A 14843-nucleotide genomic window follows, 5' to 3' on the forward strand; every position below is an offset into this window, starting at 1 on the left:
AGTTTGTGTGTAAAGCCAAACTAGTGTATAATTATTTTCTGTATGCATTGTTTTCAGATTTTAATGTGAATCTCAGTTTTGTGCGTATATAAATATTCCTCAAACCTTGGAGTAGCTGTTTTCAAGTTTCTTCTTATTATTCCTTTCTCTGCCTTCTCTTAAAAACTCATTTATTAGAAACAGGGACCTGTCCTTTTGATTAGTGATTTCTTAAGTATAGGAATGAAAACACTTAAAATGCTTTACAGATATTTGTGTTGGAACCATTTGGCCCTTTAATTTTGAGGTATATTATAGGTACCCTTGCCTTTTGTCAGGAATTCATTGGCTTGCCCATTTGAAGAAGGTAACATCAATCAGCTCTGCCCCCTAGAGGTTAGTGGAGGAAGGTGAAAGAGAAAGCAGAGGATTTACAAATGGGACTGAACTTGAACAAAATCACAGCAGAGCAGAGCAATCAGGTAGAGGGGCTTAGCAACCCACCAGCATAAACTGTATATATTCTTGTTCTTTTCATGTTCAAGCTCTGTACTGTTGGTATGTTTCTGCATCTGAGACAAAGTTAAGAGCCCAACTTACTGCTTCAATTTTAAGTGCTGTGCTTAGTTGCTCATTCGTGTCCAACTGTTTGAGACCCCATGGACTGTAGCCCGCCAGGCTCCTGTGTCCATGAGGATTCTTCAGGCAAGAATACTGGAGTGGGCTGCCATGCCCTCCTCCAGGGGATCTTCCCAATCCAGGAATCGAACCCGAGTCTCCTGCATTGCAGGCAGATTCTTTACTAGCTGAGCTACCAAGGAAGCCCTCAGTTTTAAGTAAGAACACATTAACTATTACCCTTTTACTCATGTTCAAGTTCAGTCTTCAATCAGCCTTTGTCACAATCATATCCCATCCAATTCTGAGCTGTTAACACTCCCAGTCTGAAACTGGGGGCTCTGAAATCTTTTTCATAGAAGTCAGCATTCAGACAAAGACATCTGTTTAGAGGCTGTTCTGTTACCACCTGGTAGGCAGGTGGGAACAGAATTCTGAGGTGTACATGACGGGTATAAACTTGGCCTTAATGCACATAAAATTTCAGACATATATTGAAACCAATAATAAATATAGTATAAAGAGTTATTACATGAAGTAACCTTTAAAAAAAAAGGATCAAATTCATCTAAGGCTCTCTTGCAGGTGGACTTAAATGAAGAAGAAACTATATTGATCATCAGACGTCTGCATAAGGTGTTGAGACCCTTCCTACTGAGGAGGCTGAAGAAAGAAGTTGAATCTCAGCTTCCAGAAAAGGTATGTTGCAAATTCAAAAGTTGTGATTTCTTCCCTCTGCCATTATATTCAAATTACCTGCCCCTGAAATGGTGTTTCTGAAATAGCAGGCTTGTGTTTTAGTTCCAGGTAACTGGAAAATATCTTAAAGGACTTTTTTGTTGTAGTTGTTAGAGAGAAGCTGGAGGGTTTAGTGTAGAGAGAGAATGGAAATTTGAACATTTCATCTTGGTTTCCAAAAGTTTGGGGACAGATTTTTGAAAATTACCAAATCACTGTCATTACATTTTAGCTTTAACTTACATTAACTTAACATTACATGAATTGACATTCTATTTTAACTTTAGAATTTCTTTTTTTTTTTTTTTTAATTTTACTAACCTTGTTGAGTTCACTCTTGTAGGCGCCATAAAAGTGTTCTGCTTTGAGCCACGTAAGGCTATGAGTTCGGGGCTTGTATCCTTATCAGAAGGCCTAGTAAATGCTTGCCACATTTCCCGGAAATGTGTTTAATGTCAGATGCTTGGGATGTCACTGTTATGATAGTAAGTGAAAAATAGGGTTCTTATTATAGATAACATCATCTAATTAAGATTCTATGAACATCTTAAGGAAATATTTTTCAGATTAGTTTTTGGACACTGATTTTTCAGGGCTTTAGGATGTCTTTTTGAGCCCTTAGCGCCACATTTTTGGACTGGATTTGGGTATTAGTTTAATATGTTTCTCATCGTATTTTGGAACCTCTGGAGTTCCAAACACTGGAGTTCTGCGTTTCATTTTCTTACAGATAGATTATTTGGCATTGCGCACTGTTTGCTGCATGAGCTAGTTTAATGTAACTTTTCTCTTTAGAGGAGCCAATTCTGAAATGTGTGTTTTGCATCATTGTGCTTTTCTGTGTAATGACTCTATTTTTTTGGACAGAATGGTTCATCCTATTCATTTTTAAGTGGGAGCTGGCAAGATATTATACAAAGTTGATTACTTTACCAAGAGAGAATTTTGTCCCCTAATCCCCTATCTTTAGCAGTCAGAGAAAAATTAAATATTAACACCGTTCTTATACCACACTTATCGTAGTGAAAACCCAAATATTTAAGTGTTTTATTTTGCTAGTGAATGCATCTTGGGGATTGAATGCTGTCAATATTTCTTTGACTTCGTATGGTCTTGACATCTTTGGATAACCCTCTTTCTGTTCAAGGTGGACCTTAGTTACTGAATAAGCTGGGGAATGGGTACAATGGTCATATAGCTTCCTTTAGTGTTACTGAGATCCAGAACTTACAGAAATGAAATGTTAAAGATTTTAATTTTCCCCATTCTTCCTTTTGTTTCTTAAGAAGCAACAAATACAATGAAAGACAATTATCTGAACTTACTCATTCATTCATCCCATAAAACTTCTAAATCTTGTTTACTGATTTCCAGGACTGGCTAATGTAGATAGATTTAAAAAATATTACAAGTTGAAAGTATGCCCTGTTTTTAAGAAGTCCATTTGATTAAAATACAGACTTTTGCACCATAAGGATCATGGGATGGTTGGTTATATCACAAAGAAATTCCTTACTTTGCTAAAACATTTATTTCATGGCTCTTTTCACAAGAAAACTTCCTGAGTATTGATTTTTTTTTAATTAGATTTTGAAGAGCATGTTTCCTGCATGAAGTACACTTGTACTCTTTAATACCCAAATTTTTATATTTGAGGTATATTAAACACCCATATATATAGACCTTGTTTGCATTTTGCAAAATTGCATAGTTTACAAAATGAAGGTTTGTGGCAACCCTGCCTCAAGCAAATCTATCGGCACCATTTTTCCAACAGTATTTGCTAACTTCATGTCCCTGTGTCACAAATTTTGGTAATTTTTGAAGAATTTCAAGCTTTTTCATTATTGTTAAATTTGTTATGGGAATCTGTGATCAATGATCTGTGATGTTACTATTGCAAAAAGGTTATGACTCACTGAAGGCTTAGAGGATAGCATTTTCCACACGTGAAGTATTTTTGATTACGGTATGTACAATGTTTTTTAGACATAGTGCTGTTGCACACTTAATAGACTGTAGTGTGGTGTAAACATGACTTATGTGCACTAGGAAACAAAAAAAATGTATATGACTCACCTTATTGCACCCTGTGTGTGTTGGCCTGGAACTGAACCTGTGCTATATCCGAGGTATGTCTGTATAATCTATGGATAAGCTACCTTTTTCCGGAGGTAACTTGGTGGGGTGGAAATCATGGGCTCTGCCTGTCAGAGTGGACCTGGGTCCCCGCTGCTTCTCTGTCTCTTGCTAACAGTGTGCTCTTGGGCATGTTACTTAAACCAGTGGGTCTTAGTGTTCTCAGCAGTGAACTAGAAAATAGATAATACATGCTTTATAGAAGAGGATTACATGGATGCAGTACTCATAATACAATGCCTGGCACGTGTTTAGGCTCCCCTGGGGACAGCTGCTGCTCCCGGAGTCCTTCCTTTCTCTATTGCCCTGCTGTTTCTGTTCCTGACTTTGATTCTGCTTTCCTGTTCACGTCAAGTTTCTCGGTGTCCACTGGTCCTGGCATTTTACCATCACCCTTTTAAGGTGATGAACTAATCCCTTAGCATGTGTATGTAGCTCTTGTTGATGTGGTTTGGCCAGTGTCCACTCTTTGTTCTTTCTACCTTGCTAGGACTTTGATCTGGGGAAAATCTGCCACCTACGTGTTATCCTTGGGGGAAAGGAGCTTTCTTCTGCCACCATCTGCTTGTAGACACAGACATGTATGTCTTTCTCAGGCTGTATAAAGAATCTAGAAAGGCGTTGTGGTGGATGGCAGCAAAAGGCTAAATCTTTTATAGAAGCAACGCTCAAATGTTTCCATGAAAAAGAATCAATTATAGAAGTAAATTTCCATTTTAGTTTTTAATTTAAATATAATAAAATATACTCTTCTTTGGTATATAGATCTGAGTTTTGACAAAGACAGTTACGTTAAAGTGAAGTCACTCAGTCGTGTCCAACTCTTTGCGACCATATGGACTGTAGCCTACCAGGCTCCTCCATCCATGGGATTTTCCAGGCAAGCGTACTGGAGTGGGGTGCCATTTCCTTCTCCAGGGATCAAACCCAGGTCTCCTAGTTATGTTAACTGCATCACAATCAAAATACAGAACAATTCTGTCTCCCAGTGCCCCCACCCACCCAAAATTCCCTGGTGTGGTCACTTTTTAGTCATGCTCTCACTTTGCCCTTAGCCTCTTACAACCGATGGTTCATCCTCCATCCTCATAGCTTTGTGTTTTCCAGAATGTTGGAGGAATAGAATCAGACAATATGTCTCATCAGACCTTCTGCATCTGGCTTTTCATTCAGCATAATGAATTTGAGAAACATCCAAGGTGTTGGATGTATCAGTAGCTGTTTCATTTTTATTAATGGGTAGTATTCTATTGCATGGATGCAGCAGAGTTTATCAGTTTAATTGTAGGACATTTGGGTGGTTTATAGTTTTTGACAGTTGTGCTTGTCTGCTGTGAACATTTGTGTATAGGCTTTTGTGTGAGCATAGGTTTGCATTTCATTTTAGGAAGTATGTAAGAGTGGCTTGGTCATAGACGTGTACATGACTTTGTAAGAAACTTCCATATGGTTTCATGCCATAGATTTCAGAACCCAGGACTTTAATAAATTTAATATTATTGTTTGGAAATCTCAATACACAAAGTGATCATGTATCACACAGTAGTCTGGGTTTCCTGTTCTAATAATACATCCTTTAAGGAATAGTGTTTAGGGAGAAACTGAATAAAGGTTGAAAGCTTTTCCCGGGTTATATAGGAGGAGGGTCTGGGCCACTGTAACCACCTGATTTGGCTCCTTGAAGGGACCAGTTTGGTCATTTACCAACATAATGAGTCTTAGGAGGTAATTGTCATGTCCATGAGGTTGGCACCCCAGTTTTACCTGTCCTTTGAAAATAATAGTCCCAGTGGCCGTCATAAGTCTAACCTGTTGGGAGAAGCATCCTTATTACAGAGTCATATATAGATTTTATTTCCTTCAACATCAGCCCATTTTGAGGAACTTTCAAATTCATGCTCTAATCAGGGGCTGTCGAGGCTTTTGGAGACGACTCAGACCCAGCAGCGTTTGAGATGGTGTGATTCTTACAAAGGCTTCCCTCGCCTCATCACTGTCAGTCTGCCCTTTTCTTGATGCGTGGCTCTGACGGCTTGCTCTGTGCACTGCACAGCACTCGGGCGGGGGTGGGAGGTGCAGGAGCTTTACCAGAAATTGGAGGCATGGTGTGCGATGTTGCTGAATGGTGGCATGACAGTGAAGGGCAGCATCACCCACCCCATCAGGTTGAGGGATCCAGGCATTCAAGTGCTTTAGGACAGGGGTCTCCAGAGCACACGTGGGTGTATGTCTGTGTATGTATATGTGGGGTGCTTACTAGTAGTCCACTGGGGTGTGGAAGGAAGATTTTAGAGCTTTTATTTATATTCATTTTTATCCTAAAAAGTAAAAAAAATTATGGTTTTTTGATTTAACATACAGACCCTGGTACCCATGTGGTATTTAAGCCTATGTCACAGAGTCCAGCAGGTGACTGGCCTAGACTGTGTCGGTTATCCTGGGGATGGGGAGCGTGAGGGGGAGCACCCCCACCCAGGACATCGGTCATCCATCCACCCTCACAGTTGGGTTCTTTTGCTCTCTGCCTGTTGTCAGCATTGTGGGTTTCCCCATATCCAGGTAAAGGAATTTTAGGATGATCTCATTTTAACTAACACCCCTGACCCTCAGGATGGATGACAGACTTTTAAAAGATCCCAGGATCACAGGTTGAAAACGAGAAATAGAGTAAGAGCAGGCGGACAATGGGAAAAGTGCAGACCTGCCACCTCTCCTGTTCCTAGTGTGAATTTTCACCAGCCCCATTGTAGAGTGATCAGGGTGCTTGCATGCTAAATCACTTCAGTTGTGTCCAGCTCTTTGCTCCCCTATGGACTGTGGTCTCAGGCAGACTACGGGAGTGGGTTGCCATTTCCTCCTCCAGGGGGTCTTCCCCACCTAGGGATCGAACCCTCATCTCTTATGTTTCCTGCATTGGCAGCCGAGTTCTTTTACCACGAACGCCACCTGGGAAGCCCATAAGGAGCAAAGGTCCTTGCCATAGAAGGAGAGTCAGTCAGTGAGAGATCCCTGTGGATCAGGGTGTAACTGGCTGAAAAGTCAGATGGCATCACCTTGGCCCCTTGAAATGTAGATGTAAAACAAGAGCCTAATATTGACCCATGTTCTGAAACTAACCTGTGTTTTGAGGCTTTAATATTAGCACAAGCATATGACTCATAAATAAATACATGGGCATGTAATTCATAAATATATGGGCATGTATTCAGAAGAGGTACTTTAACATGTATTCTTGGTAAGGGATTGCCATCAAAAAAGCTTAATAAACGCTTGTTTGTGAGAAATAAAAAGGAGGGTTGACTGATAGGTGTGGTGATCAGGGAAGACCTTACAAAGAGCCCTCAGGAAGAGTGAGATTTAGAAAGGCAGCCCTAAGACTATAGGAAGATACAAAGACAAAATAGCTTGGACTCGTTGGGGAAGTTACAAGGAGCAAACGTAAAACACAGTTGTGAAACTTAGAATGGTGATTTTGGTGATGTGTATCACACCAGCGTCTGTGACTCCCTAGTGGTGTGAGGAAGGAGGGTTGAGGGGAGGTCCCCTTTCTGCAGGAGCCGTCAGGTCCTAGGGATGAGCTCACTTCTCTGCTGACTCAGCCCCTGTGGGGTTGTCCGGCCTCCCTGTCTGCATGGCATCACCGTGCGTGCCTCCTTCCCACACGCCCTCCCATCCAGCTCTTGGCAGCAGCTAACTGATGAGAAGGAGGTTGAGGGTGCCGGTCCCCCATGTTGGATGTGCCATCTCCTAGTGCACTTAAAGCTTGCCTCAGCAGTCCTTTCCATTCTCAGGAAGATGTGCACAAGCTGGTGGGCAGTGAGGCTCAGGTAAAGATGAACATCAGGGCAGAACTAGGGAGCCTGAAAGTCTTCTTGGTTATGTTTAACATAGAGCTTAAGAAAGTGCAGTCTGGTTCAATCCTAACTGGATCCTTGAACAGCTGCATCATTTCAGCCCAGTCACCTAACATTTCTGATGCTCAAGTTCCTTATCTGTAAAATGCAAACACCACTAGATTTAACTCTGCCCTACAGCTCTTATATGGTAAAATGGGAGAAGGCACACCAAGCACCTTTGCACAGGGCCTGGTCCATAGAAAGAGCTCAATAATATTAGCCCTCGGTGTCATTTTTATCATTATGCTTGCAAAGTCTGAAGTTGTTTAATATTTTCTTCACCATGATCAATTACATGGAGAGTTAACAGCACTTGAAAAAGTCAAAATACTTTAAAACATGCCACGATCAAGTCTGTAAAACACAAAACCCATATTAAGTGCATCCTTATTTATTAAAACTTGGAGATGTTCTTCTTCTCTGGCCAAGAAGATCATTAAAAACTTTATGGCGGGTCACTTGTTTTTCTTTACTTGTCTGCAAAAGAGCTCATCTTTCTCTAATCTGATTTGGTGCATCAAAACAAGTGGCAAAATGCTATTAATTGCGGTTCCAGCTGGCCTGACAGACCCCTTCTAAAGCAACAGTCGAATGAATATTCAGCTTCTCTTCATCTGTGACCTTCTCACTCTGGTCCTCAGAGCTGAAAATAACCTGATCACTTTTAATCAGTTTGTTAAACATTAGGCAGCTCGCTGATTTACTTTTAATCACATTCTGCAGATTTCTAGGCGTTAATCTGATGTTTATTATGAAAATTATACATTTGTATTCTGGGGATTTTTTTAATAAAGAAAAATAATAATAGGAAATAATTAAGGCAGACTGCGTGCATTAGGAGTGTGTGAGAAGTATTGCAGGTGTGTGTGAAAACACCCACACGTGAATTCTGTCACAGTTTAAAACTGGATTTTTCCGTTGTTCAAGTGGAAGCACACAAGGCCTTGCCTCTAAAGAAGATGATCATAAAGCTGCATTTAATTGTGGAGTCACTCCTCTCCTTCGCCTACTGTCCCCACTAGGTAGTATCCGTATCCTCTCATCCTTCAAAAGCGGAGAGTAATTACCTACAGTCAACCTAGGCGCTTATGAATCTCCTTTTAGGATCAGAATTGAGGGAAGCCAGCCACACAGGATCATTTAAAAAGATATTTTCCCCCCAAAAAATCGGGGGATATTGGCTGGGTACTGGTTTTCCTCAAACTGGTCTGTTTGTATGAAACAGGGTATAGTTGGGAAGCAGAGGAAATGCATATATATGTGAAAGTGAAAGTTAGTCACTCAGTCGTGTCTGACTCTTTGCAACCCCATGGATGGCGGCCAGCCAGGCTCGTCTGTCCACAGAATTCTCCAGGCAAGAATACAGGAGTGGGTTGCCATTTCCTTCTCCAGGGGATCTTCCCAACCCAGGGATCAAACCCAGGTCTCCCACATTGCAGGCAGTTGGACTCTACCATCTGAGCCACCAGGGAAGCCGTGTATATATATACATACACTCTGTATTGAATATATTTGAACTTGAACAGTCTGCCAGCCTCTCTCTCTCAAACGTGGAACAAGTCAAGAAATTTCAGGAAACATGACCCTGGCCTGAGTGACATATCACCTTTTGCAAGTCCCTTCCGTATAATGGTACCTTGAGCAGTGATGACTGTGGGCTCTCCATCACGCCTCCCTCCCCAGTCTCCATGAATCCAAGAAGCAGAAAGAGATAGCTTCATGATTCCAGGAGAGCCACCAGCAGCCATGTCTCAACCATCTTCTTAGGACAGGCACCTTCTCTCTCCTGCTCTTAACCTAGGTACTGTTCTTTCCCCAGGTTGAGTATGTGATCAAGTGTGACATGTCAGCTCTGCAGAAGATTCTGTATCGCCACATGCAAGCCAAAGGGATCCTCCTCACAGATGGTTCAGAGAAAGATAAGAAGGTACGTTGTGGAAGGTGCTACAACTCAAGGTGCTGTCAGCTTTCTTCTTAGGGCTGTGCCGCTGGACACTCCCAGGAAGTATCCCCACGACTGCTGATTTGTCAAAGCAAATTACAGGGCCTTTTGGGGAGCTGTTATTGTTGCTGCCAAAGGAAATCCCTTGGCCTTTTTCCTGTATTGGAGCAGTTAGAAATGAATACCGTCTTGGTGTTCATATCATGAAAATAGTTCTTTTCGTGTAAGTCTGCACACAATATATCTGCCTAAGGGTAGGCTAGCATTTTAGAAGGTTTTAAAAGCCAGTTTCATCCCTGGGCATCTGTGCCATTCTTCTGTCTTCCCAGAATCCTACAGGATGGACAGTCATGTCTCAAAGCCATCCACTGGACATAATTCCCTCCTCTCAGATAACTCACATGGAAGATGGTCTATCTAATTCAGAAACGGCTGTGTAATAGTAACCGGAACTTTGGACAGTAGGAAGTGTAGGCTACCGAGATGACCTATGGCTCTTTGCTCTTTCTATGGAAACCTACTTTTTAAAAATGGGAAATAGCTGATCAATTAATAACGTATATTCTGACTCTCCTCTGCTTGTCCTTAGGGGAAAGGCGGTGCTAAGACACTAATGAACACCATCATGCAGTTGAGAAAGATCTGTAATCACCCATATATGTTTCAGCACATTGAGGTAAGCCTGCGGTCTCCGTTGTGACCCTGATCCTAGTTGTTCAGTTTCTACTAATACTACATTGAAAAAAATTTTTTATAATAAAAAAATAAAGCAAACTTAAAACATGTGGAAGTTGCAACTACATGGTCTGGTAGCTTGATAAGCAGAATTAACAGACATGAGGTTTCTGGTTATGGATTCTCATTGGCATCAGACACTTGGGCATCTGGAATTTTATAGGCAGGAGTTCTAAGTGGTGAGAAAATGCTGTAAACCAGGGCTCATTATGTGGGTTTGGGTAAGTACTGTGAATTGCCTCATTATGGTAGGTGCTCTGACATGGAGGATAATGACAGATACATCCAGCTTTCTCAGAAGGATGCTGTGAAAAAATACTAAAAGAATGGATTTATATTCATTGAAGGGAAATATGTTCCCAAAATATTTGCTCTGTGAAGATCACTGACTTTAGACTGTTTCTTAGATTTGTATTTTTCCTTTCTGGGTTCTTCTATGACGGTGTAAATCCAGGTTTTTTTATCCTGATGCTCTGGTCTCTAGGAAGCTATTTTCAGGGGAGAGGACATTTTCTGCCCTGTTCCTTACATGTGAATGAGTTTCCTAAATTGACAATTTTACCCCAGTAGGAGCCGTTGACCTGAGCAGGAAGGGAAAGGGGTCAGAATTGTAGCCTCCACTTTTCAAGGTTGCCTTGGATGTGTGCGGTCCTGGCAGCAGTTACTGCTGCTTACTGTCCACTGCAGAGGAGCAGGAGGCGTGGGGCAGGACCTGCAGGCTCTGTATTTTTCACTGGTTTATTAACAAATAAATAAATAGAAGGTTCTAGGGATTTAACTTTCAGAAGCATATTCCTAGGAATGAGACTGAAATGTTCTTGACTTTGAAGATTCTTTTTCTTTCTTCTTCTTTTTTTTTTAATCCTTGTTTTTGGTAATCATGCTTGTTAGGTAAGAGTATATACTGCACCTCTGTCCATATCCTGGAGTCCTGTCCCAGCTGTAGGATGAAATTAGAATTAACTCCTGACACTGCTGTTGCTTTAGGGAACAGGCCTTTTAGAGAGTAAAAAGGCCTTGGTTTGAGCAAAATGACAATGGCAACAACTGTAGGGAGGAATGAGGGCAAGGTCCCACTGACAAGCCTCCTTAGACACATAGCAGGAGAGTCCATGGTGTGGCAATGAGTCCATACCCCAGGCCACTTTTACCTCTGTAAAAACCTGCTGTATGTCACTTAGCATCTCCAAGCTATAGTGTATTTGACTTGTCATCAGATGGTGATAGATGCTAGGGCTGGCAGAAGGATAAATGTTTAAACTAAAGAACATACGAAGTGTCGGGTAAACCAGAAATGTGATAATAAACAGGCCATAAGCTATCAGTGTATTAGTGGGGGTGGCTTGTTTGGTTGCAGGCACGCATGCTCAGTCGCTTCAGTCGTGTCTGCCTCTTTGTGACCCTATGGACGGTAGCCCACCAGGCTCCTCTGTCCATGGGAATTCTCCAGGCAAGAAGACTGGAGTGGGTTGCCATGCCCTCCTCCAGGGGATCTTCCCAACCCAGGGATTGAACCCACGTCTCCTGTGATTCCTGTATTATAGATGGATTCTTTACCACTGAGCCACCAGGGAAACCCATGTTGGATTGGGGGAGCTGAAAAAAAGGTCTAATGGTGAAAATGATTGGGATCATATCAGGTTAACCTGTCACCTACCATCTTATATTTTCTTAAAAACAATTTTTAGATATTCAGCAAAAATATACAGGATTTGTCATTGTTCAGTTGCTCAGTCATGTCTGATTCTTTGAGATCCCGTGGACTGTGAAACACCAGGCTTCCCTGTCCTTCACCATCTCCCAGAGCTTGCTCAAACTCATGTCCATTGAGTCGGTGATGCCATCCAACTATCTCATTCTCTGTCGTCCCCTTCACCTCCTGCCCTCAGTCTTTCCTAGCAGCAGGGTCTTTCCCAATGAGTCAGTTCTTTGTATAAGGTGGCCAAGTATTGGAGCTTCAGCTTCCCACCAGTCCTTACAATGAATATTCAGGATTGAATAAGGATTTGAGGACTTCAGACTTATGAAAATTAAGTATCAGTCTTACTTCATCTGTCATACCAAAATGCACTTTTGAAACAAACTGGGTCATATCAGGACGGGTTGGGGGGAGTGCCTTTTACCCTCAAGCTTCTGTTTGGAACACCTGGGAAGTGGGGAGGGGGATCAGAGAAGCTAAGCTTAAGTAACATGCCCTCCTTTCCCTGCCTGTTTACATTTTAAGTAGCAGTCCATAGAAAGACAGACTTTGATTTGCAATTTTTTTAACATGAAAAACTTTTGGGAGGATATTCCTGGAAACAAGACCCACAGTGACTGGCAAAGGTATCATACTTGTGAACCAGAGACTGTGTGTGCAATTTGCTTTTGTCTTCGTTTCACTTGCTTACACATCCTTTGTTCATATTCCTGATAGGAGAAACCCAGTCTCCTAATTGGGCCCACTGCCTCCCTGAGGATCTTTAAACCAGAGAAATGAAAACAGAGGTTTTTAAATGCTGCTGATACCTGACCGTATCACCATCCACTGATACATACAGATGGAAACAGATGGAACCTCAAAAATTGAGTTGAGATTGGCCACCTGTAGGGAGGAAAGGCATGATTCCTGGAGTCAGAGTAGGGGTTTTGGGCTGTGATCCATCAGTGTTCATTTTGCCAGCGGGGCAGCATCCGGAGCGGCCAGGGCCCCTGTAAATGATGAGCATGTTTGAGAGTGGAGCCCAGAAGGAAAGATCTGGTCCCCTTGGAGGAAAGCTTTGGTGATTCAGGAGGGAAGGGAGGCAGAGAAGGGAGACAGCTGGTGGTTAAGTGAAGGTGTGACGTGCTCTCCTCCCTACAGATGGCCTCCCCTTCCATCAAGTAGGAATACGAAAATCACATGGGGAACAGCTATTTATTTCTTCCACCGAATCAGTGAGGAGGGAAATATGTAGTTAAGTTCTGTATTTTAAAAGTGGATGCCAGTTACCTGAGGGGTAGTGTACACTTAGGGCCTTATTTATAATGCAGAAAAGCACAGTGTGGAAGGGATGTTACGACTGCACTAAGCTAAGATCTGTATACTTAGTACATATATCATCATCATGACTTTTACTGCTGAACAGTTCCACAATATATTGATGTGTGTATATTAATCCTGATTTGCTTCTATTAAGCTCTTCCTCTTATCTAGACTCTAAGCTCCTTGGGGGGTAGGTACTTCCTTTACTTCCTTTTTTTTCTGGTTCCCCAGTACCTGCCTACCACAGACCCTGGGCCAGCGAACATTTAATCACTGTTTAATGAGTGAACTAACGCTGTCATCTCAGTATGAGAGTCTAGAGCCTTGCTGAAACTTACAGGATATATTTCTGGCAAAGCTGTAGTCTGAATTCAAAGGCTTTGAGTTCCTGGTTCTTTCCATAAGGAGTATTTTTTTTACTTATTATTTTGTTTAATTGCATTCTAGAAATAGGATGACCTCAGTAATAGAATAATTATTATGTCAATAATTACAGATCTGTTTTTAAAAATCCTTTTTCTTCTCTCTCTTTTAAAGGAATCCTTTGCTGAACACCTGGGCTATTCAAATGGGGTCATCAATGGGTAAATCCTAATTTTTTTTTCTCTTCCAAAAAATGGTTTGTTGGTGCCACCTAAACTTTTCTCTCTAGTGTTTCCTGTCACACAAATACAGTACTGCCAGCCTCCACAGCAACCCCTCTCTTCAGCAGAGGGTGCAGAAGTTGTTAACCAGAACGATATCAGCATTCTCTTTTACTTTACTGGCATAAATGACTACATGCCTTGAGCAAGTGGCTATTCAGAGGACATAGATCTCCTTTAATAGACTTAACAGTGTCATAGTGTTCTAAAAACGTTGTCAGAGCTTCAGAGGGTTGTTACTTATAACCAATAGTGTAGCTTGAGCTCAAAGAGAATTTAACATATGCGATCTCAAGTCAGTATTTAACATTAATGTGCATGAGAGGAAGATGTCTCATCTGCTATAAACATGTACAGCTTTACAGTCATTTGCTGGAGCATGGTCTGTATAAGAAATATTTTTCGTCTGGACCTTGAAGAGACACATGTCTGCAACAACGAAAAAGTACCTTGCATCGATAGAAAGCCTCTTTTGCTTTTTTGGCACCAGGGAGATTTTCTTATTAAGATAAAGGGGCCATTCTTTGATCCCCTGTGTCAGTGGGCCAAGAACCAGGAATTGGAAGCCATGCAGAACCATTGCCACCAGGCTCTCCTTCTCTCCAGATGCGGGGTACACTGCTGCTGCTGTCAGGGTGGCCAGGCCGTGTACTGAAAACATGGCCTCAGCAGGTGTTTGGAGGACAGTTCTCAGAGCAGGGGATGGATGTTGAGAAGACCTGCACTTGAAAAATCTATCTGTTCTCTGTGTCATAAAATCACTGCCAGTGTTACATTTCACTGTTACAGGTTAGAATGCATAGACACTGGAGAGTTTTCTCAACAGCATCCCCCTACAACTAAGTTTTAATAATGTAACACACCGCTGTTGATAAAAGAGGAGAGTGGTTTCTTGGGGAGGAAAAAATCTCTAATTTAGCTCACTAACATTCTCTATCTGACAGCACTCTGCCATCGTATTTTTTTAATGTGAATTTCTATTTTTCATGTGAATTTCCAGGAGTCTATCTCTTCCCCAATCCATTCTTCACAGTGTACATGGTGATCTTTTAAAAAGATGTCAGCTCTCGTGGCCCCCCTGTTTAAAACCCATCAATGGCTTTCCATTTCACTTAAAACTAAAACTAATAGAGCCCTACAGGATCTGT

At 41.7% G+C, this 14843-nt stretch overlaps 1 protein-coding gene across 9 annotated transcripts in view; it reads left to right on the plus strand.

The window, feature by feature from the left end:
• Positions 1-14843, plus strand: part of SMARCA2 (SWI/SNF related BAF chromatin remodeling complex subunit ATPase 2) — a 177285-nt gene that overhangs the window by 74123 nt on the left and 88319 nt on the right. For all 9 annotated transcript variants that reach the window (XM_069576449.1, XM_069576455.1, XM_069576453.1 and 6 more), the window contains exons 19-22: positions 1183-1296; positions 9190-9297; positions 9902-9988; positions 13589-13635. In XM_069576449.1, coding sequence (XP_069432550.1) covers positions 1183-1296; positions 9190-9297; positions 9902-9988; positions 13589-13635 — 356 coding nt within the window. The remainder of the gene's footprint in view (positions 1-1182; positions 1297-9189; positions 9298-9901; positions 9989-13588; positions 13636-14843) is intronic.

This window comes from Ovis canadensis, chromosome 2 (genome assembly GCF_042477335.2).
Source record: "Ovis canadensis isolate MfBH-ARS-UI-01 breed Bighorn chromosome 2, ARS-UI_OviCan_v2, whole genome shotgun sequence".
NCBI lineage: Eukaryota > Metazoa > Chordata > Mammalia > Artiodactyla > Bovidae > Ovis > Ovis canadensis.